Below are 27977 nucleotides of genomic sequence, written 5' to 3'. Positions count from 1 at the left end.
TCATTTAAACTAGAGAACCTTTATTAAATAATTCATGGTCAATTTCCATGAGGTCTCCGTTTAATATTCCTCATCTCAAAAAAGAACTAGTAGACCATTCCTCTGGTTTAGTGTGCATATCAAGGCTGACCTGCATGGCAGGACAGGTGGAGCTGACCGTCTTCCCCAAAACAGAATTATGAATAGCAGGACCATCATCAGTCCATTTTCAATTCAGTCATTTCAAAATGTAACCGCAACCTCCAAATAATTTGTAAGTGACAGAGCAGTCATCTTTTTTAATCTCCACAATGGATTGTAAATCCATTTTCAATGTTTTTTTCCCTTGAGGGGGGGGAAGTATTTGAAAACTGAATTATTTGAATTGAAAGTGAAATGAAAACAGTCCTGGATTTAAGAGTGTTGAAACTACAAACAACCCAAACTGCTGATTCTCCTCACAAGCTGCTCATTCTTCAATTCGCATTTGAACTGACTACTGTCAAACATCCATATCAAGACAACTGCAGTTTACAAAAAAACCTACTGAGAAAGCATATTTGTGTTTAATAATATTGCCATTTTGGGGGTCTGGAAGATTCTACCATCTGTATGTTTCCCCCAGCTCTTCTGCTTTAAGCGAATTGAGTTCACTCTTACTGAAGACAGCCTTCACAGAAAAATGACAGGTCTCAATGAAAAAAGTGCTTTGTATTTTTCACTCAATAATTCAAAAACTAGAGTAGTATATTCACTACATGGGATAGATTATTCATGTAAAGCTAAACCTTGTGAAACAAAACGATGGGTAAACATACTGCATGTTGCAGAATCATTTGTACAGTGAGAGGGCTTTACATGTCGGGTACAATGTTTTCTGGTATCAGCCGACATGGAACAGTAGCAACTTTGGTAGTAAATGCCCTGGCATGAAAGAGGCTACGATGTCCTGTGCAAAAGCACACACAAGCATTGACAGACCGGCCTGTTTGAACTGAGGACTGGGCAGGAAAGCGTAAATACAATAAGGAATCATTAAGTAAGAGCATTCAAACCTATGAATATGTTGTGACTATGTATCAAAAGTTCGATATACAGTGAGTAAATAGCTGACACGGTGGAAGCTTAGTTGCAAATGTATCTAGCTGGCACTTTCAGTCAAAAATATAAGGGCATACATTGGTCGTGAATGAAAAAAAATGGCATAATGGTAAACAAATTTCTATCACATCAAATGTAACTGATGGCTCTGCAACTGCAACTTTTTTCTTTTTTTTCCCCAAATAGCTGATACATACACACAACATACAGATTTGACTGTCCGCCAGAGAGAGTCTTTGAGTCGGTGGCATAGTAATCCCAGAAAAGGAGCTCCAAACCATGTTAACAGTTTCAGTGTCTCTGCTATCAGCCACAGAGCTGAAACTTCTCCTTTGAGGTGCGTCTCCTTCCTGGCTTCCCATCAGAGTCGGACAGTTCTGGCTCTTCTGGAAGTAGGTCAAACTTAAAGAAAACCCGCTTCCCTCATGTCTTCCAAAGCTTGACAACAACTCTGTTACTTCCTTCTGCCTTCACAAAAAAAAAAAAAACATGTTCTCTGGTCCATCACCACTCAAGGTGTAGTGTAGCTGCTTGTATCCTTCCCAAAATTGTAATACTCCTCCATGTCCTCCATATTTGCTGTAGTGAGTTTAGTGAGGTTTTGGGAGCCACCATTGTCCATATTGTCTGGTGATGTAAAGCTGAAGTTCTGTCCTTCATACTCGCCCTGGCTATCCATTTCTGGAAGAACTTCTGGAAAATAAAAACAAACATAAAAAGGAGTTATAAAGCACATTTCCAAAGCTTCCAATGATGTAAGAAAAAATCCTAGGAGCAATGCCCATCACATTTAACATTGTTTTCATCTTTAATGTTATAGAAGTTCTTGCCTTGATTTAAAACATTGAAGGTATTACATATTTCATAGAATTGTACTAAAAAACCTGTAAGACATTTCTGCTATATAGTAGTAAATGTAAAAAAAATACATGAGTAAATAACTTATCAGTCAGTATATCTGTCTTGTCTGTCAGTAAGTTTCAATAACATGGAGTGGAAATAATAAGTGAAAAAATTACAATGAGTGAAAAAGCACAAACAAGCAAGAGAAAATTGAGAAACCAATACAAAAATACAGCAAACAACAAGCTTTTTTTCATGACTGTAGCCTTTATAAAAAGCAACAACAAAAATAAAATCACATACTGATTGTATCTTCATACCTTTTGTGAAATTTCCAATAAATATTCTTTTCATAAAAAAACAAGTTTGCTCTGCTGAGTTTGCTCTACTATCATGTCCAGGAAATATAATCGCATATATTATAAAAACAGGGTTTGGTTGAGGTCTGAAACCCGAGCGGAGCATGACTCGCCCAAGGATATTGATAAATTCAGGCCCATTTTTGTGTCCACACTGAGGACCTAGGTCCAGTTCAGGCTTGAATAAAAATATTAGTGTAATATTAGTCTGTTAAATATTACTTTTGGCATTAAACCTACAGTGTGGAACTTTTACATAATAATAATGGAGGTCTGTTACATTCAAACTATTGCCAGACAAGTTCACACAATGCTGATTAAGCCTATCAACAACAGATAAATCTCTTTGGATTTCACAGTATGCAGATTTTAAATCTCATGTCTGGTGCGATATCCCCTTGCTGTCCATGTGGCCATTAATTGTGTGGGTCTTCTAGTCTTCTAGTCTCTACTGGACCAAATGTATCAAATTCTGATAGTGAATAGAGTCATTTTGTGAGGAATATGTGACACTCAAACAATTTATTCGCAGTTTTACAAATATTTCACAGTACTTACGGCCAGTGGTGCACTGGCTAACAGGCATACTGGGACAAATTCCAATAGGTCAGTAGATCATTAATGAATAAATGTTCGGACTGGTGGACCGTCGCAATATATCAGTCATTCGGTGTGCACATGAGAGTGTGCTACAAGCCTGTGTCAGACAATTGCAGCCGAGTGCATCCCTTGACTCTCACTGCAGGAGGGGAGAGCCGAAAGTCCCACACTCCAGCTTTATGATTACCATTAGACTACAAACAGGAAAAACGTGGCTGGTAAAAAATAAGTCAGGAAGCTACTTTGCCTGGAAAAATAAAAGTTAAATAGGGGGAAAAAAGTGAAAATGTGTGTGGTGAGCCTCACCTTGTCCTTCTGGTGATACGTCCATTCCATGTTTGACCTTCATGTGCCTGCTGAGGTTTCCCTTCAGGTTGAACTTACTGGTACAGTAAGGACACTTGAAGGGCTTACTGCCAGCATGGAGATGCATGTGGCCCAGCAGGTTGTACATTCTGTTGAAAGACTTGCCACATACCTGGACAAAAACAAAAACAACACAAAATGTTGACATCAATCACCACAGACATACAATAATGCCAAGTATGGGCTTTTAAGTAGTTTCTACTTTTGAAATGAATCAGGTCCAATTACCTTGCATTTGAATGGCTTCACAGGCAGGTGGACAATCATGTGGGTCTTGAGGGTCTGTTTCTGGATGAAGCTTTTGAAGCAGACGTGACACTGGAATGGCCGCACGCTGTTGTGGATGAGCATGTGCCTCTTCAGGTTGGCAGACAGAGTGAACTCTCGGGAACACACGTCACACTTGTGGCCTTTCATCCCCTGCAGAGTCCAAACAGAAGGAAGGGGGTCAACCTCACAGATGCATCATTTCCTTGCCATGTTTTCTACTCAAAGTGAGAAAACAGTGGATTATTTTAGCATTTCATCTCAATACAGTGTATGTATAATGTGTTATATTTGCAAAGCAACTGTTTCTCTGGGATACTGGTGACAAATTTGTTAAACATTGTAACTAATAACAATTCAACGGCAGCCATTTTAGCTGACCCAAAAGAGATTTCTATAGTACAAAAGTAAAAGCCCTGTCCAGCCGTCCTGATTCTACTCCTGTAATATTCTCAGCCACATGCCACAGGATATGTACAAACATTGAGAATTAGGTCACAAGAGTAAACAATTCACAGCATCCACAGCCTTGAGGCTTGTCTAAATGAATGAGCTGTAACGCTCTGCAGTCCGTGTCATCACACAGAGTGGGACTGAACTGAATGACTGGATTCTGGGTTATTGAGAAGAACAAATATGTATTACGGGTCACGAGTAGGTCGAGAGACAGTGTTTGTATAACCAGATAAAACTGGCAGGCTGTCAGTCCACCCACCGTCTGCACAACAGACAGGGTGTGATACTACTGGCCACCAGGGGGAGCAGTCAACAGGTTCAATGACAGTGAACACAAACCACAAAGGAGAACATTCCCACTCCTCTGAGACCACATACTGCTGTATGTCCATCGTATCTGCCCCATTTTCAGAATGTTTGTTCCCCTAAAATTAATAAAAATTCTCAGAGCAACTCTGAGCAAGGAAAGAAAAATCTGCCTTAGTGAGGAGGTGTGGTTGACCTGTTACTAGGTACAACACTTTTTAAAAAAGTGTGATTGGTTGATTAAAAAAAGAATAAGAAAAAGAAAATAAATAAATAAAGAAAAATGCAGTCTTAATTATAATGGGCATAGAATGGAGAGGGAAATCAATACGCCTTAAATCATAGAGTTTAGTGTCTCCTGGCTCTAAGACATGAAATTATAAAAATTATTTTATGTAATGAACATTTCTAATGAATACTTTAAAAGAAGCCTATGAAATATTTGAAAGCACGGGCCCACTTCTGCAGCAGTCTATTCACATGCAAATAGTTGTTGTATTTATTTGCTTTATTTGCCATGCTGGTATTATTTTAGTGCTTAATCTATTTGACATTAATGGGGGGAAAATGGCTCAGCTTTCATTAAATTCTGTGACTCCTGGCCAGTCTATATAAGTGGCAGCATTGGTTGGCATGTAAATCTTTTTTTCCCAGCTGCCAGCAAATTCCAAATTTTTCCAGTTGCCAAATATCTTAGTGTTGTGATCGCTTTCATTTATGTCATTATAGAGTTATTGCATTGGTTGGGAGATGTAAGGGCATCTTTAATAAGATCGACCACAAACATTATCCCTGCATGATCTAATCTGAAGCATTTCATTAACGCAGTGACATTCAGCATTTGGAGAATAATTCTCTTACCTTTTTGTCTTCCTGCCTTTTTCTCCTCTGCTTAAGAAACTTCTAAGCCTTTTAAAAGTCCTCCTCTGTACTCTTAACCGCTTTTCACCTTAGAAGCTCTCTTGAGTAACTTTTATCTTCACCTAGATCTCGTCTTAACTACAAGGGGAAATTCTTAGAAAAGGTCATAAATCAAAGATGAACACTAGTAACAACTCTGTACTAAGAAGCTTTATAAATACGGTAGATCTATCCATCCCTGCATCTATCTGTATGAAGTTAAACTCTGGCACTTTCCAAACATGGCCTCATTCAAAAGGTGAAATGAACAGTGCTGACTCTGAGAAAGGCCAAGATGTCATATGTTGTATATTTTATACATATAAACCATTAAGAATGAATAATATAGAAAAAGATGGTGCTGTGTTTATATAAAATGAACTGTGATATCTTAGCATCATCATCATCTCACTGTTCCTGCCTGGTATGTGTGTGTGTGTGTGTGTGTGTGTGTGTGTGTGTGTGTGTGTGTGTGTGTGTGTGAGAGAATAATCAGTGTGCATGTGTATAGAACAGACAGTGGGGACTGAGCAATTACAGACATCTCATTCACAAGAGGATGGTCATGAGGAAGACAACTGGTACTGTGGACGCAGAGCAGCGGATCTTCATGAAAATGCAACATTGAGTAGACATATCTATTCTGCAGCTTCTTTGCTTCATCTAATGCATACATCTCTTGCAGATGAACTAACTAACTATAACCACACAGAGGGGATGTGCATGCAGACGCTTGTATAGGCTCCTCTCAATGAACTATTCACTTTTGCACACAGCTGCCAACTCTTCTTTTCTTCTGTGTTTTTATCTTGTTATTTATGTGTACGAGTATGTTGTGGTGCGAGCTGTCAAATGAATTGCCCTCCAAGGGATTAATAAAGTTGTCTTGAATCTTGACTGCACAGTACCCCGTTCTTCACCTGTTAGCATATTGATAAACCTTGTGTGGATGAAAAACCCTGCCAAAAATTCCTTACTGTATAGTTGATGAAATAGCTTCAGCTTTTGCCTTTTAGTGATATCAAAGACTGAAGCATGTGCTCTGATGTTTCAAGAGTGGGTTCTCATTTTTAAAGGCTTAGGTGTTTGTTAAACAAAGGCTTACCCTTCCTATTTTCGTTGCTTATTTCACTTTATCAAACATTCAGGCTGGCAGCAGTTTAGTTTTGCTATAATATTATAATAAAGTCATATATTTTACTGTTTGTAGATGCTTCTAGTCCTAATTTGAAACTCCAAAACAACAAAGCTCTGACATAAAGACACTACAGTTGCCTGCGACTAATTTCCATTATTGTTTGTTCATTGCAGTTCACTAAAGTCAAAGGTGACATCTTCTAATTGCTTGGTTTATTAGACCTATGGTCCAAACCCCAAAGATATTCAAGTTACTTTCAAATGCGACTAAGAAAAGCAGCAAATACTCACAAATGACTCACTAGGACTGGGGAATGTTTGACATTTTTGCTTTAAAATCATCATCAAAATAGTTGCTGCTTAATTGCTCATTGACTATTTTTCTCTTGATCAACTAATTCATTATTTGACTAATCAACTAATCGTTACTGCTCTAAAAAGACACAGCGGCACGAAGCACAGAGCAAAGATGCCTGCCAAGCTAAGTGCTCTTACCTGTCTACTTTACCCAGATCTTATTGGGTAAAGGACAGTAGATGAACTGAGGTGAGGCCTTTGGACAACAGAAGTGTGGCAGCCTCCCTTTGGTGATCCAATGTTCTCTTTTTTTGTGTGCCTGTTTGCTTTTTGCCTCCTCTATCATTCTCTTTTACATGATAAAAGAAAACTCTCAACAGTCTAATGAACTATTCAGGTGTGTGTCTGAACCTAGAGCGGTCAGGAATTTTGTGTAGGAACAGAAGTGTCTGGCGACGGTGTCAGTACCTTATGAGTGAGCGAGTGCTGACGTAGGTGGTGAAGCTGAACAAACTCCAGGCCGCACTGGGAGCAGGTGTAAGGTCTTGGGCTCTGGTGCTTCAGGAGGTGATTCTGGAGTTGGCTACGATAGGCGAATGACTTGTTGCACTCTGTACACTGGAAGGTATGGGGGCCCTGGTGGCTGGTCTGGTGGCGTTTGAGGTGGGCATAGGTGGGGAACTCCATGCCACATTGTGAGCAGACATGGCAGCGGCCACGCTCGTGCTTCACCTCGTGGGCTCGCAGCTCACTAGGATAGGCAAAGCCACGGCGGCAGAAGCGACAGCTGTAGGGCTTGACGTCTGTGTGTTGGAGCATGTGCCGCTTCAGGTGGCTGGTCTGGGTAAACCCCTTCTTACAGACGGTGCATTTGTGGGGCCGTGTACCTTGGTGGGTTAACAGATGAGTTTGAAGATGACTGGGCTGTTTGAAGAGCTTCCCGCAATGGGGACAGGCGTGTGGTTTGATGCCGTTGTGACCCAGGATGTGTGTGACCAGGTTGTACTTGGAGGTGTACGATTTATCACACATGCGGCATTTCCAGCGCTTCAGACCATCCCCCACATCTACACAGTAAGATTCGTCAATTTGAATGTTGATATCTAGCCGGTCAACTCTGCGGCCGCCATGTCGACGAGGAGGCTGGGGTTGCTGAGGCTGCTGGTGCTGCCCCCCTCCACAGCTCCCATCTGTCCACATCATATTCTGGCTGCTGTCTTCATACTCGTTCGCCATACCCATTTCCCCCGAATCATAGCTGCCCACTTCACTGGTTTGGAAGTAGGTGCTGATGGCTTCGTCTTGCTGTGAGGACTTCATCATGTTATTCCCCTGGTGTTCTACATCTTCTTCATCCTCCCGGACACCTCGACTGTGACCCCCCATAGGACGCTGGCCTTGCAATCCTCTGTGGGCTTGCTCCCCTGGTCTGTGGCCCACCTGGGTGGGAGGAGGGTGTCCGTGTGTGTTGGGTTGCTGCTGGGTAGATACCTCCCGCTCACACTCTACACAGTTCTTGTTGGTGCCTCTGAGACTGGCCGGATCCACCTGAACTAAACCCCCTCTGGGAGCCATACTGTTCAGCATGTGGACACAGGAGGACATCGCAGAGGCCACCCCTTCCCCTTTCACATGAGATGAGGTCACATCACCAGCTTGGAGGCTGTGGCGTTCAGGGACAACCATTTTCCCGTCTGGATGTTGTTGAGGCGGCCCCTGCTGCCACCTCCTCTGACTGCAGCTGGGTTGCATCTGTCCGTCTTCTCCCAAGTTGTCTCCTAAGTAATCTCCGTTGGCTCCAATAAGCTGGTCTGCGTACTCGTAGTCGACTCCGTCTACTGGGGGCGCGGGGGATTCTTTGGGTTCACCGGTGTAGAAGCCGTTAGGTGCTATGGTAGCTCCGAACACTTCATTCTGGGAGATGAGACCTAGCACGGCGGCCTGGGCCAAGGACAGCACAACAACTGGATCTGTTTGTGTGCCTATGTCCACCAGCCTGGCCATTACCTTGGGCTCACATCTACCCAGGCGCCGGCTCGCCTCCTCCTGAAACAGAAAGAGACAAGCACACGGTCAAGACCTCGGCACTGCAAGGAAGCAATCAACAAATATATATCTGAGTATAAATCTGTACTTCAAATCAAGTTTGTTATGACTCATTCTATCACACAGTGTTGCAGTAGGGAGTACATTAAAACATGGATTGCTTCTCTGTCGTCATACTGAATTCAGGTAATCGTCTGTCTTCTGTCTGTCTTGTTGTTTCAGACAATTTGTGAGGTCCAACTTATTGGCTAGGACAGTTCCCAACCTTTTTGGCATGCGCCACCTTAAAATAAAGCAAAGTCTACCAGGAACTCTTCATCACATGTTGCATTGTGTACAAGGTAAACCAAAGAGGACTGAGTTTGTTTCATTTGAATGTTTAGACTTGAGGATATAACAAATTAGTAGAAAAGCTTGCAAAAAAACACAATTTTGTGGGTCAGAAATATGTTTTTGTTGCCCTATCCTGTCCAATCATCTTACAGCCCCTTATATTAATCCAGCGGCCTGTTCCTGATCCCAAACCAGGGAACCAATGGGCTTGGAGAAGCTAAGGAAACAATTGAGAACATAACATCCCTGTTCAAAAAGTTTAAACTAAATTGATATAAAAGCAACAAAAACTGAACCACAGCACTCTGTGTTCCAATAAGAATGAGTCTTCCATCAATAGTGATCCAATACGGACAAAAAGGTGCTGAGACTCATCATCCAATCACAGTGTCTCTTTGAGCCGGTTGTCGAGTGAGAAATAAGAGGAAAGAGAGAAACTGAAACGGAGGTTTGATTTTAAAAAGCCTGTTATTGCATCACTGTGAAGGATACACAAAACCAGAGGAGATTTCCTCCTACATGGACTTCCCTATTCATTAATTAATGGTTCTGGTACATGAAGCAAACCATCATTAAGACTGTCCAAAAGCAAACCTTTTAGATCTGGTGACTGAGACACCATCCTAATCCAGCATGCTAACCATGTATGGTTTGGCTTGTGTGTGTGTGTGTGTGTGTGTGTGTGTGTGTGTGTGTGTGTGTGTGTGTGTGTGTGTGTGTGTGTGTGTGTGTGTGTGTGTGTTGTGGGGGATTAGATGGCCTACTGATCTACACACACACACACACACACACACACACACACATAGACACACATGGACACACACATACAAGTGCAAGGGGGAGAGGAAAAAAGAAGAAAAACTGAGCAAGATTAAGACACAAAAAAGAATGGAAAAGCAGGAGAGGAGACAAAAACAGAAAGAGAACGGGGGGCAGAGACAGAGAGAGGAAGGGAAGGAGGGAGGAGAGAGCTTAGAGCAAGCAAGAGTCTAGAGGAGGGGAGGGTGGAGAGGAAAAAAGGAAAAGAGAGAGAGAAATGAAAGGTAAAGGGAGAGTGAAGGAGAGATAAGGAGAAAGGGGGGGTGGGAGGGGAGGGGGACAGGAGGGAAGGAAGCAGGCTGAGAGAGAGAGAGAGAGAGAGAGAGAGAGAGAGAGAGAGAGAGAGAGAGAGAGAGAGAGAGAGAGAGACTGGAGAGGGAGGGAGGGGGAGAGAGAGAGTGAGAGAGAGAGAGAGAGAGAGACTGGAGAGGGAGGGAGGGAGGGAGAGAGGGAGAGAGAGAGAGAGAGAGAGAGAGGGAGAGACTGGAGAGGGAGGGAGGGGGAGAGAGAGAGAGTGAGAGAGAGAGAGAGACCGGAGAGGGAGGGAGAGAGAGAGAGACTGGAGAGGGAGGGAGGGGGAGAGCTAAGTGAAAGAGTGAGAGGGTGAGTGTGAGGCAGCAGGCAAAAGGGAGCAAGAGGAAGAAAGAGAAAGAAAGATATGTAGAGACAAGAGGGAGGGAGGGAGAGGAGAGGAGAGGCAGTGAGCAAACCAAGAGACAGAGGGAGAAAGAAAAATGACAAAATGAAAGCCAGGCAGAATGAAAGATTTTAAAAAATTGTGAAGTGAAACAGGAGCAGAGAAGAGTTTGAATAAAAACTCAAAGAGGGTATTTCTGGTAGCTGTAGGAGAGTAATGACTTAATGACAATTAAAGACTATTGTTAATTTGTGACAGAAGGGGTAAAATAACTAGAAAGAAATATACTGGTGGCAACTTTAAAAACAAAGAAAATCTAAGAAGAAAAAAAAAATCCTAATCCAAGACATCCCCCTGTCTTCCTACCTGTCTTTCAGCTGATCAACCCATGTTGCCCGTCACCTCAGTAAACTACCACTCAACATGCTATGAGAGCAAGAGCCAATAAACTCACCACGCTCCTCCTGCTGTGAGGCTTCAGGTGCTTTAAGGATCTCATTCTTCTGTGCGAGTGTTGAGTGAGAATAGGTTATGTTCGGCTCCTATTTATACGTGAGGGACGGGGTGGAGGCGGAGCTAACACTGCCCCCCCCCCCTTCTACACACACACGCACACGCACATCCTCTATCCTCCCCTCCGTCCCTCCCCTCCCTCCCCCTTCAACACAGTTTCAGTAGTGACTCTGGTCACACCAGCGCAAACACAGAGTGGACACAAACAAACAAACAAATAATCTGCCAACCAATGAGCATGTGGGCAGAAGGTTTAAAAGAAAAAAGAAAAGAAAAAGGAAAAAAGAAAAGAAAAGAAAAGAAAAGCGCAGCTCATATATTACTGACGCACAAGGCTGCTTGATAGTCTGGTGATAAATGGACTAAGTCACCTCAAAGTCACAAGACACACACCGACAACAAAAATAAAATCAACATATCAGTCTGAAATTATGGATCCACCAGGCTGTTTCACTTCCTCACTCACCCTCCTCTCTTCTATCTCAGTCTGTCATTCTTTGTCTTTGTTTCTGCCTATCCCTGTCTGTCTCTCTTCCTCTATCTGTTTATTCCTATGTCTCCATCTATTGTTGAGTCCTTCTCTGTGTCTCTCTCTCCTCTCTCTCTCTCTCTCTCTCTCTCTCGCTTTGTATATTTCACTCTCATCTATCAAGTAAGGTTTTATGAGTACAGAAAAGTGTTGGAAGATTGTTTCGTGCACAGACTTGGATGCAAATATGCGATAGAAGAGGGGAAGAAGAGAGAGAAATAGAGAGAGAGAGAGAGGGAGAGTGAGAGAGACAGGGCGAGAAAGGAGAGGAAAGCGATGGAAGGTGACTGACAAGGAGATGAGCGAATGGAGGAGAGAGAGAGAGGATGGAGAGAGAAAGAGGAGGAGGAAAGAATACTGTAGGAAAAGAGGGGGGAGGGGGAGGAGGGGTGGGGAGAGAGAGAGAGAGAGAGCGATAGAGAGAGAAAGAGAGAGAGAGAGAGGAAGAGACGGAGGGGGATGGGAAGAGTAGAGCAGAATGCGGTAAATGAATAAGAAGAAATGGAAGATGGATGAAGGGAAGAAACAGACGGAGTGAGGGACAACGAAAGGATAACACTACTGCTAATGATGCATCAAGCAGGCCTGTGAATCCCTCTGCCCTCGCCTCAATCGCACACACAAATCAGGGTGATGATTGACGTTCCAGTGTGAAAAACTTTTTTTTTTTCTCTACATCATCATCATCATCATCATGTCATCTTTCAGACAAGCATGTATGTGTGGAGAGACCAGCAATGTGGCCTGAGAGTCCACAAAGGTCAAGCACATCCTGAACAATGATGACACTGAGACAACACCATAGCTTCTGTAAAGGGAAACAAGAACACTGGACATAAATCACACCTCCTAAGAAGTAATGCATTAGTTTAAAAAAATACCACACATACAAAACCGAGACTCACTCCACATTTTGCAGATGTGGATTGTTGGATAGGTGCAGATTAACAAACCAAAGCCTTATTTCTTTTGATAGGATTTCCATTACCAAGCCACCACGAGTGAACGGACAGTTGATTGTAACTGTAGATGCTGGTGTGCATTATTAATGAGTGTGTGAGCCAATGCATGGTATGTTCAAGGTTTCTTCTCTGGCATGTTGTATAGCCACAACATCAATTTCCACAAACTGACCATCTACCCTTCAGATCGAACACGCCCCCAACTTGCCTCCCATGTTACAGAACACAAGTACATATCATAGTTTCAGTTCCTGTGACAGATAAATACATTAAAGCACTTTGACTTATGGTGCAGGGCTGGTGAAGAAGAACAGCCTGATGTTCAACAAGCGTAAAAAAGACTGATCACTTGGGAGAGCAGGGATCTGATGAAGTCAGATTACACAGACAGAAAGAGGTTAACTGTGAATTCACAATAACCCAAGAATAAAATGGAAATGTTGAGTACGTCATAATCATGAATACTGCAGTTTGTTTGTTTTAAAAAGCCTGAAAATTCAATTTGCCCAATTAATATAATTAGTCTCTTGTATAAACTAGAGATTCAATCAACTAATCACTGCAGTCAAATCATTTTTTTAGCTGGTTTTTGATGTAAAATTCACTGGTTACAGGTTCCCAGATATAAATAAGGTTTGGTTTTCATACACGTCTCCTCTATTTTTAATAAACTGATAACCTTTGGCTTTTGAGTAAATAAACATTACATTAATCAATACTGAGAATAATCTTATTTTGGAGCCCTGGTTTAAATTTGTGTTTGGGGTAATTTGTGGAGTTTCCAGGTGTCTCTCCATACTATTACTCAAATGTAACAATAGTCTAATCACTGTTCTCCAACTACAGATCAAGGTTTATTTCAAGTATCTCTATTATTAATCATAACAGCTGTTTTTACTCATTTGCTACTTTTGTGATGATGACAACATGATCCTGCATGCTGCACCTGAACCTGATAGCACTTGTAAACATTATCAACTAGACATCATCCACTGTTTCATATTCTGTGCTGTGAGCACATATAGACACACTGCAAAAGCTTAGATGTGACAGGTGGGGTTGTCTTTCTTCTACTTTCAGCCTCACTGATTTCCATGTTTTCATTTAGAGAATGCAACTTTCCACAAATAGTTAACGCTCTCTGTAGTTATTGTACAACACCCCCCCCCCCCCCCTCCTGTCAGTCACAACCCAGTCAGACAAGTACAAAGCAATACAAGCTTCCACACTGTCTCTATAACATAAAATCAGGAAATATCTAGTAGCTTGATTTGACAATATTACCAGCAAGTCGAGACACATCTCACAACATGATAAAGCACAACTACACAATCCTACTGATCTTTTAATTGGTTTATTTAGCATTTCCTTTCAATTCTCACATAAAACAGTCAAATTTACTTTATCTAAAACTACTTAAACCTGTTTGATTCATAGTTGCAAAAAGCTCCATTAACAGGAAGTTAAATAAATGATTCACCAGCACAGCTACACAACAGACCAAGAGGTGTGACTTACATTTCACAACTGGATTAACAGGTGCTCTCTCAGGTCCTGTTCATAATCTCAGCATTACAAATGTGTCTGAGCTGATCTGATGAGATTTCAAAACTAAATGTAACACTAATTGAGATCCATTTACATACAGTATAGCATGGATTCATGTGTCAACCCATTGCTCTGGCTATATGCTCGAGAACAAGTGTGATTTCTTTGTTTCCTACAGGTAACATCAAGTGGGACCAAGGACATAAAATGTGACCAAATGTGGCTACTCGAGATACTGTCTGATGTCGGGTGTGAAGTGTAGTCTGTTTCAACTGGATTCAGACATAAAGGACAAATCCTGACAAAAGACACCAAAGCAGAACAGGGGTTGACAGGTTGGAGTCTCTGTGACATGTTAGATCCACATTCCTGCTCTGTAACTGTGGCTCCATTAACTTATGATATCCAGCCAGATCATTCTGAAAGCACATGGTTTCTCACCACTGCAGTATTGGGGTAAATATTTGCTATGGTGCTGAAATGATCAACCGATTAATCAAGTGGCAGAAAATTAATCGTCAACAACTTTGATGAACGTATCAGTTTAGTGTCTATTTAGGTTTTTCATTTTTTGGTTATTTTCTTTGTTAAAGACTCCCTTCAGACATGTTTTAAGATATATGAATATTGGACGAGGATTGGCTATTTATGATGTCACAAATCCTGCTCGTTGAACAACCTCCCAAACTTTCCATTTTCAGTAGATGAATATAAAAACATCCTTCTGGTATCAAACTTCACATTCATAAATCTGCACAGTGAAGCTCAAACATCCAGCTGAAGAAACAAGAAGACAAAACACATCTGTAAGAGGAGGGGAACTTTAACTTTGATATATGTAGCTGTTCATTTTGAACTTTTCTTCTGCAGATATTTGTTTTCTATTAAAAGACGATGATGTTATTTTATGCGTATTTATGTCCTTTGTGCCCATATGTTCTTTTTTTTAAATTCACTGGTTCCAGATTCTCAAATGTGAGGACTGCTGTTTTCTTTCATTTAACAGATTTAATATTTTTCAGAATTTGACTGTTGTTGTTGGACAAAACAAGAAATTAGAAGCATGGTGAGCAGTTTTCATTATTTGCTGACATTTTACAGACAAAGTGATTAATCAATTTATTTAGAAACAAAGAGTGAATTAATAATTAAAATAATCATTAGCTGCAGCCCTAATTGGTAGAAGCTGCACTTTTCTTTTGGTACCAAGTGAAATGTGTTATCAGAAAACTGGCACGTCAACGCTTGCTCTGACCTCTTTCACCTGTTCATTAATCAGTCAGTTTCTCATTTAAATCCTAATTATGACAATTTCAGACCTAATTTTCTGAGGCAGGGTTCCTCTGAAGCTGCTTACCCTCTAACAGAATTTACCTTATCAGAGCATTGGCTACTTTTGTGAAAAGTGTTTTTGTAGACACCATGTTTACATTTCTCACAGTGGCATATGCTAGTGGGGGAACGTATATTTTTGGCATTACTGCAGAAGCAAAAAGCAGTAAAATGTGGTAGCAGCCTCCAGCTGTGCAGGAGAGGCTCAGTGAGGCTATCATCCCGTCTGACTGTGACATAGAGAGGTGAGGCAATCACCTGGTTCATCTAGTTTACATTCCCTTGAGGATGAGGACTGTCATTTGTGCTTGTTTTGACACAGAGGAAGTTTGCCACTTGTTGAATACAAGCAACCGTCAAGGATTGGGGCAAACTGTTAATAGAGACAAAAGATATCTGGATTAATGTGAATAACAGAGGCCAGTGAATGGCACTATAGAAGGGTTAAATGAGAAACAAATATGCAGTGACGGCTTTTATTCAGGATACAGCTTTTTCAGCTATTCTAGAAATATAAATGTTTTCACCAACATGTTTATTTTTTCTGTTATAAAAAAATGATTTTTTTTCAATAAAGTTTGTATCATAAATGTCATGGGGGAGTGTGGTAAACAACGGGATAGAGAGAACATGGAGGAAAGAGAAGAGAGGGAAATGGCAGAGGACAAAATGGGGGCGTAATAGAGGAAGCAGAAAGAGAGAGAGAGAAAGAGAGAGAGAGAGAGAAAGAGAGCAAGAGAGAGAGAGAGAGAGAGAGAGAACAGATGATTGCATGGAATGAAAGAGGGATTGAAGGGGGAGGGAGGGGAGGAGATAAAGAGAACAGGGACGGGAGGGGGAGTGAGTGAGCAAGTGAGTGAGGGAGGGAGGGAGTGAGTGAGTGAGTGAGTGAAATGGTGGAGTGAGAGAGGGAGAGAGAGAAAATGAAAGGCAGCAGTGGGGGAGGGGACGATGTAGAGGGAGAGCAAGAGAGTACAACAAGCAAGAGAAAGAGAGAGACGGAGAGCTAGACAGAAAAAAGATAGAAAGAGAGAGAGAGAAAGAGAGAGAGAGAGAGAGAGAGAGAGAGAGAGAGAGAGAGAGAGAGATGGGGCAGGGAGCAACGTGAGAGCAAGACAGAGAGAGGGAGGGAGGGGCAGTGTGCAACGTGAGAGAGGAAGACAGAAAGAAAGAGAGAGCGAGAAAGAGAGAGGAGAGGGAGGGGTAAAGCGTGATGGAAACCGAGAGCAAGAGAGGAAAAAAAAGAGAGAAAGAAAGAGAGAGAGAGAGAGAGAGGGGGGAGGGGGAGAAGGGAGGGAGGGAGGTAGGAGAATGAAAGAGGGAGAGGAGGAAAGAGGAACAGAAAGAGGGGGAGGGGAAGAGAGCCAGAGAGAGAAAAACAGAAAGAGGTAGAGAGAGAAAAAAAAGGGGGGAGCGAGCATGGGAGAAAGAGAGCACAAAACGGTATCTCGCTCTATTTTGTGGTTTCACAAACATGGCTGCAGCAAAAGAAGAAGAAGGGGAAAAAAGAATGGCATTGTTGGTTTGCCTAAGTCCAACACACACATGCACGCACGTACACACACACACAGACACACACACACACACACACTGTCAATAACATCATAATAACCAACATCCATGTTAATCACTGTGTGGTAAAAACAGCTGCATTCAGGTATATGGTGATGAGTTGAAAGATGGATGTCAGGCTTTGTTGAAAGGCCTGAGTTTACTGTTGGGCTAAACTGATGAAGGGCTAAACACCATACAAATATATTCAGTCTAATTTTATCTTGTCGTGGATAAACTGGCGTTGGTGTGTACAGAAAAGCCAAAAATACAGTATGTTTCAGGTCATTTACAAACAGTACTGCAATTACATAGATGATCCACCAGAGAGCACTAACAAGTTTACTTTTTGAATGCAAAAGTATCTCGTCATCATTTTTAATAAGCAAATTTAAGGGATCCTATCAAAAATGTTTGCTGTGCTATGTGTTTTTTTTGTTTTTTTTTTTACCAAAAAAGTGATAATCTGCCGTTTTTTCAATAAAAAAGGTATCTGCCTCAGAAATCCTTTATCGGTCAAGCTTGTTCCTCATGCTGCAAACACACACACAAAATGACACGCGCACACACACATACACACACAAAATGACCAGCTCACACCAATGTCCAGAGGCAGTTTCGAGCTCCACTAAATACAAGTGGAAAAGATGTACACTGGAAACAATGAGTGATAATGTGCTGCTGTGGTCATATTTTAAATTCTGGTGATATAAATACACTTGGCAGGCAGACAGAAATCATAAGAGAGGGAATCTTTTGCACATTTTGTCATTTAAAGCACATACAATAAAGGACACAGGAAGTGCTGAAGAATACAGAAGAAAAGCTGACTTCTCAGGGCTGGTGATATTTTAGGGAAGATTCTGGATTATTTGTTCGTCCCAGCATAGCCACATTTTCAACACTCGAGGTGCAACCCTGCCAGTGTGAATCTTACTTTGGTCATTTCTGCTTATGAGCCAATGAACTCAACAGCAACAGAATTTGTAGGATTGCTGCTTACCCGGCACCAAAGGTGACCGCTCAAGGTGAAAGGGTCCTGACACGCTGAGCTGACCTCTGCCAATAGACGCAGGCTGACTCACGTCTTGAACAAAGCAAGTACTATGACTGGTATCTATAAAAAGTTGCACTGGCACTGTGAAATCATTAATTCGGTAGGCTGAACAGCCAGTCTGAGCAGCTGCTGATTGATCACTCTCAATCGACCAATGAGGGCTGACAGGTGCATCACAAAAACTGTCCATAAACACTCAACAATATCCAGTCTATGGGGCCTCAAATTTTGGACAGCTAATGTTTGCTTACTCATTGTGGTAAATAAATAGTGATAATGTATAGATAGTGTAAATCTGCAACTTTGTCTAGCTGGAATTATGATCGATACTTAGTATTGATACAGACAATACAAAGAAAGTGTGTTTTCAACAAAGTGCAATTCAGCATATTGAACGGTGTCCGAAAGCATTCGATGGCAGGATTTTTAAGACTTTCCAGAAGTAACAATCAGTCCTATACACTTTCCACTGCAATGATTGAGGTGTGCATAAGTGTGAAAAATACTCTTCTTCTTAAGACTTATGTATTATTTAAAGGTGTTGGAAGCGATGGATAGACACTTCCTTCAGAAATGACACATGGATAAAACAGCCATCAGCAGGATCAAGCACAATGCTGGAGAAAGGTCTGACTGCACCCATAATCAATTCTTCTGTAGGGGAAAAAATGTTGTTATTTCTTTAAACCAATCACAATCGTCTTGGGTGGCACTGAGCCCAGAATGCAGTGACGGTGCCATTGCAAAATAGTGTCAGGGGGAACCTGGCAAACTCCTGCAAAAGAAAACGTCACATAACAGAAATATGTCGACTATGTGATCCGACTTTTACTGATAAAAAAAACGTTTTAATTGTTGCTGGTTTGGTTTTCTGATGGCAATATGCAGATAGCATAGGTGGAGGAGAATGCTGCCTGTGATAAACAGCTATACCCACAAAGTACCTCTGGTGAGTCAGACTAAGTTCTCAACAACAGCATCTCAGCATTTTACAGTCTATAGAAATTTGAGCTCAGAGCATTTGTATTTACTGATTGCTACTCCTACGATTTCTCTTAATTTTTTTGATATGTCCTAAAACAACTAACAATTATTTGAAACTCAAATGCAGTGAATTACAAAAGATAGAAACATTTCGATGCAATCCCATACAAACAATAAAAATGGATGTCACATTAATAAGTGCTGTGAAAGAAGGCCTCTCTCCCTTGCAGCCAACAACAACAACAGCAGCTCCAGCAGCACAGAAATAGCCAATTTATGTCCATTTCAAAATGGTGGATTCGAAGAAAGCAGTGAACACAGAGGTCAAGCACTGCTGGCCATGGGGCGAACTTTACTGACCTGTAGTTCAGTGGCCCATAGACCTCTCATTCTTTTGCTCTGCTGTTCCTCTGCATGAAAGACCGTGTAAAGTCAATTCAGACATTTTCTTCTAAAACACATTAAATAGGTCATAAATGTATTTCGAGAAAAAAAAATGTAAAAAGCATTTCAACCATTTAGATTTGAATTGTGGAGCTACGCTTCACAAACTGTGTTTCGAGATTTCTGTGTTCAGGATTTAGTGGGCAGGTTTGAAAATCACCGCTGCGTTACGTAATGGTGATTGGTGTAAACCTGCCCTTGCTGCTGTAGAGGTATAAACATTCAGCGCACACTACTACTACTAAAGTCTACAGTTAGCCAGTTAGCTGAGCCGTTGAGCTAGCCGCCGAACTAGCAGCAGAAAGCTGTCAGACGTAGCGTCCATGTTTCTGGTAGAGGTTGTGACTTTGATTGGGGTCAATAAAGGAAAAAGAAAAGAAATCAAAGCTTGAAATTACGGGTTGTATTTGTAAGAATTAGAAATTCCATCTCATTAGTGACACCGGTGGACGTTAAGAAACAGAAAAAAGGGGTAAGCTATGTTTTGCTTCTTTGTTTAGGAAAAAATGTAGTTTTGGCTGCGTGTGGTCAGGAGTGGACAACTTGTCATTGCTAACATCTGCACAATGTTTCTATTTATGTAGCACCATTTTTGGAATGCTGTGTTGTTTTGCCATATCATGTCATTTATTGACGTTAGCTAGACGCACTTGGGAATTCACAAAAACGTAAATCTGTGGATTTTCGAATAAAAACTCGGTTCGAGTCTTTCACATAGCACGCTGTTACACGCAACCAAGAAACTTTCATTTTTTTTCGTCACATTAGTACCTATTCACACATTGGTCATAAAAAACAAATACATGTAAATTGCTTAACAATACTACATACAGAACTCTTAATTTGGAATTGAAACCCATACTACATTACTAACTGTGAGTTTGTCATCGCAACTTTCAGCAGGTGTAAACGGCATATTTAAAGCAACAGCGCTAGAGGCGAGTATACAGTATAATATATTTATGAAGAGCCGTCCTTTGAGAATAAGTCCCTGAGTCCCAAAGATGTGGTGTTATCTGGTAGCATCTGATCTTTCCTCTCAAATGTTAGAAGTGCAGTCACACGACTTATCATAGACACATTCACTAACTGTTCCAGTTTTATTTCAAAATTTGTCAGATAAATATGAATGATCAGGCAGCTGAGTCTGGTTTTGCTTAATGTTTACGAGGCCATCAATCCAAACCGACCAAACAGTGTTTAAAACATCCGTCCAAGATTTCATTTTATTCTTACCATGTTTCATCCTTATGTTATCAATTCACTTACAATAGCACAATAAAATATCAAGGCATGAAGCTATCAAACTGAATCACCTTGTGTGGAATTATGAGAAAAGACACATTTTAAAGTCTCAATAAATGTCGAGTCTGCAGCTCTGCTAAATGCTGCTGTGGGGCTACCATTTTGTTCCAGCATTTTGTAACTAACAGTTTCAAACTACATTACTCCTTTCTACTCCTCTCTCTTCCTCATGTTTCCATGGATACGTCTACCCTCTCCCCTTTCTCTCTCTTTTTTCCCCAACTTTTTCCATCACTTCTTTCTTATCTTCTTCTCCTTCTGTATCATCCCTACCACTCCTTCATTGCCGTTTTCCCCAAGTCAGTTTCTCTCTTACAGATTACATATGTGATCATGAGTCATGAGCCCCCCTCACTCTCCAAACTGATGGGAATACAAAATAAATAAAAATAAGACATGAAAAAAGAAACATTTATAGAGGAAAATATGGTATGACTCAAAAACTAAACCCAGTAAGAGGGTTAATGATCTGATACTTTATTGATCCCTGAAGGGAGACTTGGTTTGTTCTTCCCCAGATGGAGATCAGCTAGACAGCACCCCCAGAGATACTTGAGATTTAGCATCTTGCTCAAGGACACTCCAGCATGCCTGATGCTCGCTGAAAAGATAGTTTTGAACTTCCTGGTTGTATGCTGTTCTCCCAGTCCACCACTTAACCTTTTTAAATGCACAGCAGATCCTTGGATACGGACATTGAGTGGTGAAAATTCTGTACTCATGAAAATCATTCGCCCCTATAGCTGGTTGAATACAGAGGAAAATGATAGTGTTCATCAAGTCTGTCTGTTTGAGGCCAGCGATTCCTGGCAATGAGACGGGCAGCTGTCACAAGGCCTCGAAATATGAAGCATGTGCACACTGCAAACGAGCAGAACGTAACAGACAGGGCATAAATATGTCCAGAAATACATTCAAAGGAAAAATAAGGTACTTCAGCATCACAGACCGTTTTCACTCGAAGCCAAATAATCCATTAGAGCAACACAGGAGATACCAGAGAGTAGGCTTAATGATTAAATTAAGCATTTGATCCATAATGACACTGCCGACAGTTTCAATCCTGCAAGCAAAGCATTTAGTATATTATAATGATTCTTTTAGAGGATGCATATCATCAACTACAAAACACAGTCCTCCTAAATCATATGCACTGGACACATGTATCATGCATGTTTCCATGTTCTATATTTATATTCTGGGCTCTAATGGAATATCTTGATGATTTTCAGTTCAAAAACGTATTTTATATCTTGTACTGAACCTTTACGCAGTCCCTCAGTTTAGACTGAAACGGGCTATTTTAGCTCCTGTCTTTTTAAGGGTCCCCTCCCAGTGAGCCCATTCTGTTCGGATTGGCCAGTTCCAGAGGCCACATTCACAAAAAGTATTAGTAAGATTTCACTTCTTTTTCTCATTCTTTACTTGCCATGGAAACATATCCGTACATATTTGAGCCCGAAGTCCAATTTGAAATATGCAAGTGCGTAACGTGAACAACAAATGGGAAATCCTTAGCAACAAAGGCTACCGAACAGATGGCCGTTTGTAGCAAAAAATCTGACATCATCACAAGGGCGAAGTAGAGTGACATTAAAAATGAAGCATTCAAAACCAAATGAAGCCTTGGCTTTTGACTTGCAGGGAGCATTTTTGCATACATTAACCTCAAGTTTTGCAATTTTGACCATAATTAACAAAGATGTCGGACATCTTACAGTATAGAAATAACAGAAAATCACAAAAAACCTGATATGTCCCCTTTAAGAAAAGCTGCTAACAATATTGTCATTGCATCATGGCAGTGAATTAAAAACTCATTTGCTAAATGGAGCAATTCATCCTATATGCACTGACCTTATACAAACACCTCAGTTTTTACCTTATTCTCGTAAAATCTCTATTATATACTTTATTGCCAGTTAAGATCCTGGTCAATTCTAACTCTTGAAGTATGTTTTGGATTAAATGCTTAATGTGACTTTATTTGAATTGCATCATTGTACTGAGCTCCTCCATCACATGTACAGCTGATTCTGACCATCTTGCACACATACAGTGAGTATAAGCCAACCCCAAAGCAAGCAAATTGTAATGATTTTTCAATCTGCAAAAGACTTTTAACTAGCAGCTGCTTGATCCAATTCTCCAGTCCAACTACTTTCCACCCATTTGCAGCCTCAGTGTAAACCAGATATCAGCAGTAATGGCTGAGCAATGCAACGTGTCAATCAAACCGACACTGTAAAATGGCTGTACTGTCTCCAACTCCCTCGAGGATAACGCCATGCATCCACAGAGGTGGAGCATGGCTAAACATACACTGCTAACTGAGAAAATACTGAGGTAACTAGCCCTGAGTGCTGCACAGTGCCAAGACAAAAGCCTCTATCACTAACAGAGAGAGACAGTGTGAAAGAAAAGAGGGGGGAATGAGAGAATGGGAAACAGAGAAAGAGACAAAACAGATAAGCGTGCACATACACACACGGCTAAAATTACATTCAAGAGGGCATGAACTAGGCCACTGCGCTGCACTATGCTGGAAAGTGGTAGTAAGCTGAGTGAACAGAGGCTTGCACAGAGCTGAAGGCGTAAGTGTAAAAGTGCATGGTTACCTATGTGACTTAACTGTTGGCTGAATACTTCGCAGGATGCCACACAATAATCACGACGAAAGGGAAAAAAGGACAAAGAGCAAAGAGTCGCCTTTACACATCAACACTGAATATTCAAAAATAATTAACAGATTGCACTGGAGCAAAATAAATTCAACAATGCTAATCTTTTGAGGATTTGGGAGGATTGACAGGCCCAAATCGACTCACCAGACACCTAGTAACAACTTCTCACAGCCAAAGCTGGCAAGAACAGAATTTAGCCAGACCAGCAGTAAGACCGGAACTGACAGGCATGACTCGCACCTAATAAGCATTACATACTGGCGTTGTCTATTAAAAAACTCCCTCTGAATACACAGCATGAGCCAGATCAGCAGACTTAAGATTTAATTTTTTTTAAATCAGTTTTAAACATTTGTTGTCGTATTATTCAAATCTTAAAGTCTGTGTAAAGGAAACAAACATTTCTTTTTAAACGCATTATACGTGCTAGAAAATTATTGCTGAAAATGTGAGAAGACAGTGAACGATGTAGTATTCAATTGAGTTAGAGCGTTTTTCACCATTTTATTATTACTATTACTAATATTCACTCACCATGACAGTAAAATAGTCCATCCTAAGTCAATCTACTTCAGTAGATTAGTAGTTCCTCTATCAACCAGTAGAAGATGTTGTGAACACCTGATTATGCATTTAAAAAAAAAACGTCATATACTGTGAAACTGTTAGAATCATTTTTGGTCATACCGCCCAGCACTACTAGCACCTCTCTCACTGCATTAACACTAGAGCACACATACTCATAGTTACTACTAAATTTACACCAGGAAGTTTTACAAACTTTCATCCAAGACAACTTGGACTCACTTCAGATGCTCTGCTGTTACTGGTGAATGGGGCCATTTTCGGTCAACATTTGCACTCAATAAGTTATTTTAAACCCAGCTGAAGCGTATGTTGATGGGTGGAGCTGCCAGCGGCTTCGTCTTCAGCACCGGCTGTGCGGCTGGGAGGTCCCAGGCCAGATGGAGAGCCTTTGCCAGGCAGCACCTCGCCAAAAAGCATGCCGTGAGAGGCTTTTGCTCCAAGGGTGACGGCCACAATGAAGCCACCAAGGATGTTTCAGCAGAGAAGTGAGCACTGTGTGCATTGAACTCCATTGAAAAAGACAAGAATTTACCATACCAATGCTTGTTAACTAGTCATTTAAGTTACATTTTTACTGACAAGTACACATTTACCTACAAAATATGTGCTGAATTAAACACTGGCATTTAAAACCTATTTTTATATACTAGGCAATCTTTAAAAAATCATTCAAATTTGGATTGATGGTTAACTACACATTTTTCTGTGGTGTGACAAACTCAGAACACATTTATTCTTGCTTTACAAGGACTTTAAATAATTGAACAGCTATTTTCCCACCTTCCTGTATTCAAATAGAAACATTCAAATAAAAAAGTATCCCCAACATTAGCTACAGATGTTTGGCAAAACTAGTGTATTGTAAGTAGTGGTCAAAGTGTGTGGTGAATTTGCCATCAGTAATTTTACGTTTGACAAAACTGCTCTTGTTTTGGATAATCTTTCCTCAAGTTGTCCTCTACAGTCAAACATGAGCACACAAAAACTGCAACCAAACCAGGCTGCGTGTATTATTAATGAAGCCATTCAGAATGAACTGTTAGTTTGCTCCAATGATACAGAAAAAAGGTAAATCTGGTGTTCTTCTGAACAATTCAATACTGCAGGCTTTGTGGCATTTAGACAGGCCTACACATTACGCTCATACAGCACATAAAAACTGGCACCACACACTGGAGGTCGTTCAGCGTGGCTGTAACCAACAGGCCCTACACATTAGGCCTTTGTGCTTCGAGAAACATCAGCCTCTCTTTTTTTTTTTTAACCCTGCCTGCAGCACAGCAGAGCGCTGCAATGTGCTGACACCATCATCAGCTATTCTAAACCTTTTACCACAGCTATATTCCCACATCCTGATAAAAAGAGGATGGAGAGAGAAAAAAGAGAATAAGCTTAATTTTCACTTATCTTCCTTAACAAGAGACGCATAATTTTCGGTGTCTGGTAAGATTGGTTCAGTTTTTTGTACAAACATTCAAACATCCTGTGCATGTCCTGGTGTGCTTTCTGCTTGGACCTCATTCAACAGTGTCACCCTGGCATCCCCTGAGAAGCATACAGATTATGTAGCAGCAGCAGTGGTATAATGACACCTTATCGATCCAAACTTGGGGAAAATCATTCATCACTGTACAACTCAAGCTGGTCAAGACATTTTAAAAAATCACTGTTAAACTTGGGAGGCATAATTTCTGCAAAGTCTGAATGGTTGAGAGCTTGCCAATGCTTTTTGTTCATCTCGACAATTCTTCAGCACACTATTATTAAATCAAAAGTTCACCATATAGAATACCGAATGCTATTCCATCACCATCGAACAATCTTTTAACACTTCAAATAAAGCAGTCTTGTCCAAATGCCAAAACACAATGCCTGTATTATTCATCATCACGGAGCGCAATACATAAAAATCACAAGGTAGGGCACATAAGACAGACCATTAACACAAGGTTAACACTGAACAGAAGACTGTAAATATAGCAGCATGCTGACAGACAACAAGTTTGCAAAGCAAATGAATATTTGGCAAAAAGCCTACAGGCAGAAACAGACCAGAGATATTATCGTCAAACAGTGTAAAGCCAAGAGTTTCAAATCTACAAATCCAATCAACAATGTGGCTGTAGCTCATCGCTCAAATCAGGAAAAGCCAAGAGACACACTATAAGAGGCGGTGGTGGACTCTACAGTCAGAAAACACCAGGCAGGCCACTTGACAAGCTCTGGTCAACAACCGATGAGGGCAGAGATGACTGAAGATGCTCATTCTGAGAGCTGCAATAAAATTGGAGCTCCTGGCACTGTGACTAGAAAAGGGTGAGCTGGACAACAATGGTTGACTTCCTCAGGCATAGACATGATGGAGTTGCTGAAATGTCATTTCAGGGCGATCAGAAATGGGTCACTTTGAAAAAATGCAAACTGTTAACATCTGCTGCATGGAGCAGGGTCTGCATGGCCAAGATACCTGACTGACACTGAGTCATTTGAATAATTCCATCTAAATGACCATCAATCAGATGACCCACAGACCACAAGGGGAGGGAGGCTTTTTAATTACTTGCAGCCCCTGAAGTGCACTGACACTGAGCTGCATCAGAGCTACATCTACATGCCCTGGGCTGCCAAATGGTATGCACAGTATGCAGCTTCCCTGCTGCATGCACCATCCACATCACATGATTAGACGCTGCATGGAAGGGGTCAGTGGTGTTATTACGCATCCCCAACGCGTCAAATGGCACAAATGTGAGTGCTATATGCGATTGCAGACAACCATACAAGAAGTCCATCTCTCTCCTGACAGCCTATGTTAGACGCTGTGCCCTCATTAGTGCGGTGGTAGATACCTGTGGCCTCTCAGTGATCTCTGACAGTTAAGTGACGAGTCAGCCAGCCAGCTGGTGGTAGTCTGTCTTCCACACAGGAGCGAGGAAGCAGCCCGGGCTACAGGTTATCTGCTGCAGTGCATCTCTCAGGCGCCCGGTGGTGTCAAAATATCCCCCATAGCTCTCTGCCAGGGTTAGGACCAAAATGTGGCTTCGACTGTGCGCTAAGGCTGACCGAGGCGAGTGTTATCTGAAGGCTGCTCAAAATAAACCATTATCCCACTGCCCAAAACTTGCGCTGTATCTTTAAAAGAAAAGGCCTGATAACTTAACAGCAAAAACTTTGTTGAAGACGGGCCATATTGGCTTCTCGTGTCACAGCATGAAGGTGTGTGTGTATGTGTGTGTGTGTGTGTGTGGTATAGATCGGTGATGGGCAGACCCGGGCTACTGTGGCCTGGTGTATCCCCATACTCCTTTATGCGTCTCTTTTCCCCCTCATTCTCTCCATCATCCCCCCTCTCGACGCCATCTGTTTGTGGCAATGAGAGAATGTGGAAGTCAAAAAAAAAAAAAGAAAAGAAAAGACGACATTTTGACTGTAGTTGCTGACCTACATCGACCATTTGTTTTCGATGTAGCGCCAAAAAAATAAAAAAGGAGAGGGAGTCCGCACCGAAAGATACCCGTCCAAAACGCACAGTCGGTGAAATCGCCATCCATGACGCGCGTACATTTTCTAGTCTGAGGAGGAATTTAATAAGTTACGGTTGAAACAGTCCGCCTCGCCGGGGCCGGACAAGCCAGCGCCAGCAGCAGCAGCAGCAACACCAGCAGCATATCCCGTCTACCGAAAACATATCATCAAAAAATCATTACTCACCTGATTCCAAAATCGGTTTATGGTGGCGACGTGACTGTGGTTAATTTTGATATGGGAAAAACCAGTTACAACGGTGGGTCCCCGTTGTGTGTAGCAGGAAGGAGGGAAGGGAAGGGACGAGGGGCTGACGTGAATGAATAAACAACTGAGCTCCTCCTCAACGCCACAAGTAAAGGCGCAATGTGGCTGACTTCGTCAAAATCCACCAGCAGCCGGTAAACATCATCTTTATGGAGCATTTACCATTTAACACAGATGTGTTTGAAGCTTCACAACCTTTGGTACCGGCTTAATATGATTATATTTAAACCTGACGATAATCC

At 41.4% G+C, this 27977-nt stretch overlaps 1 protein-coding gene across 1 annotated transcript; it reads right to left on the bottom strand.

Moving 5' to 3' along the window:
- Nucleotides 1-9: 9 nt before the first annotated feature.
- On the bottom strand, nt 10-27765 carry znf710b (zinc finger protein 710b). The gene is made up of 5 exons (XM_053319300.1): nt 27655-27765; nt 7080-8657; nt 3477-3668; nt 3189-3360; nt 10-1773 (listed from the first exon to the last, which is right to left on the bottom strand). Exons 2-5 carry the CDS (start codon nt 8613-8615, stop codon nt 1592-1594), a joined length of 2082 nt encoding a protein of 693 aa, XP_053175275.1. The 5' UTR covers nt 8616-8657; nt 27655-27765; the 3' UTR covers nt 10-1591.
- Nucleotides 27766-27977: the final 212 nt, after the last annotated feature.

The sequence above is a fragment of the Scomber japonicus genome, chromosome 1 (assembly GCF_027409825.1).
Source record: "Scomber japonicus isolate fScoJap1 chromosome 1, fScoJap1.pri, whole genome shotgun sequence".
Taxonomy (NCBI): domain Eukaryota; kingdom Metazoa; phylum Chordata; class Actinopteri; order Scombriformes; family Scombridae; genus Scomber; species Scomber japonicus.
This window is presented reverse-complemented; position numbering and strand designations above follow the sequence as displayed.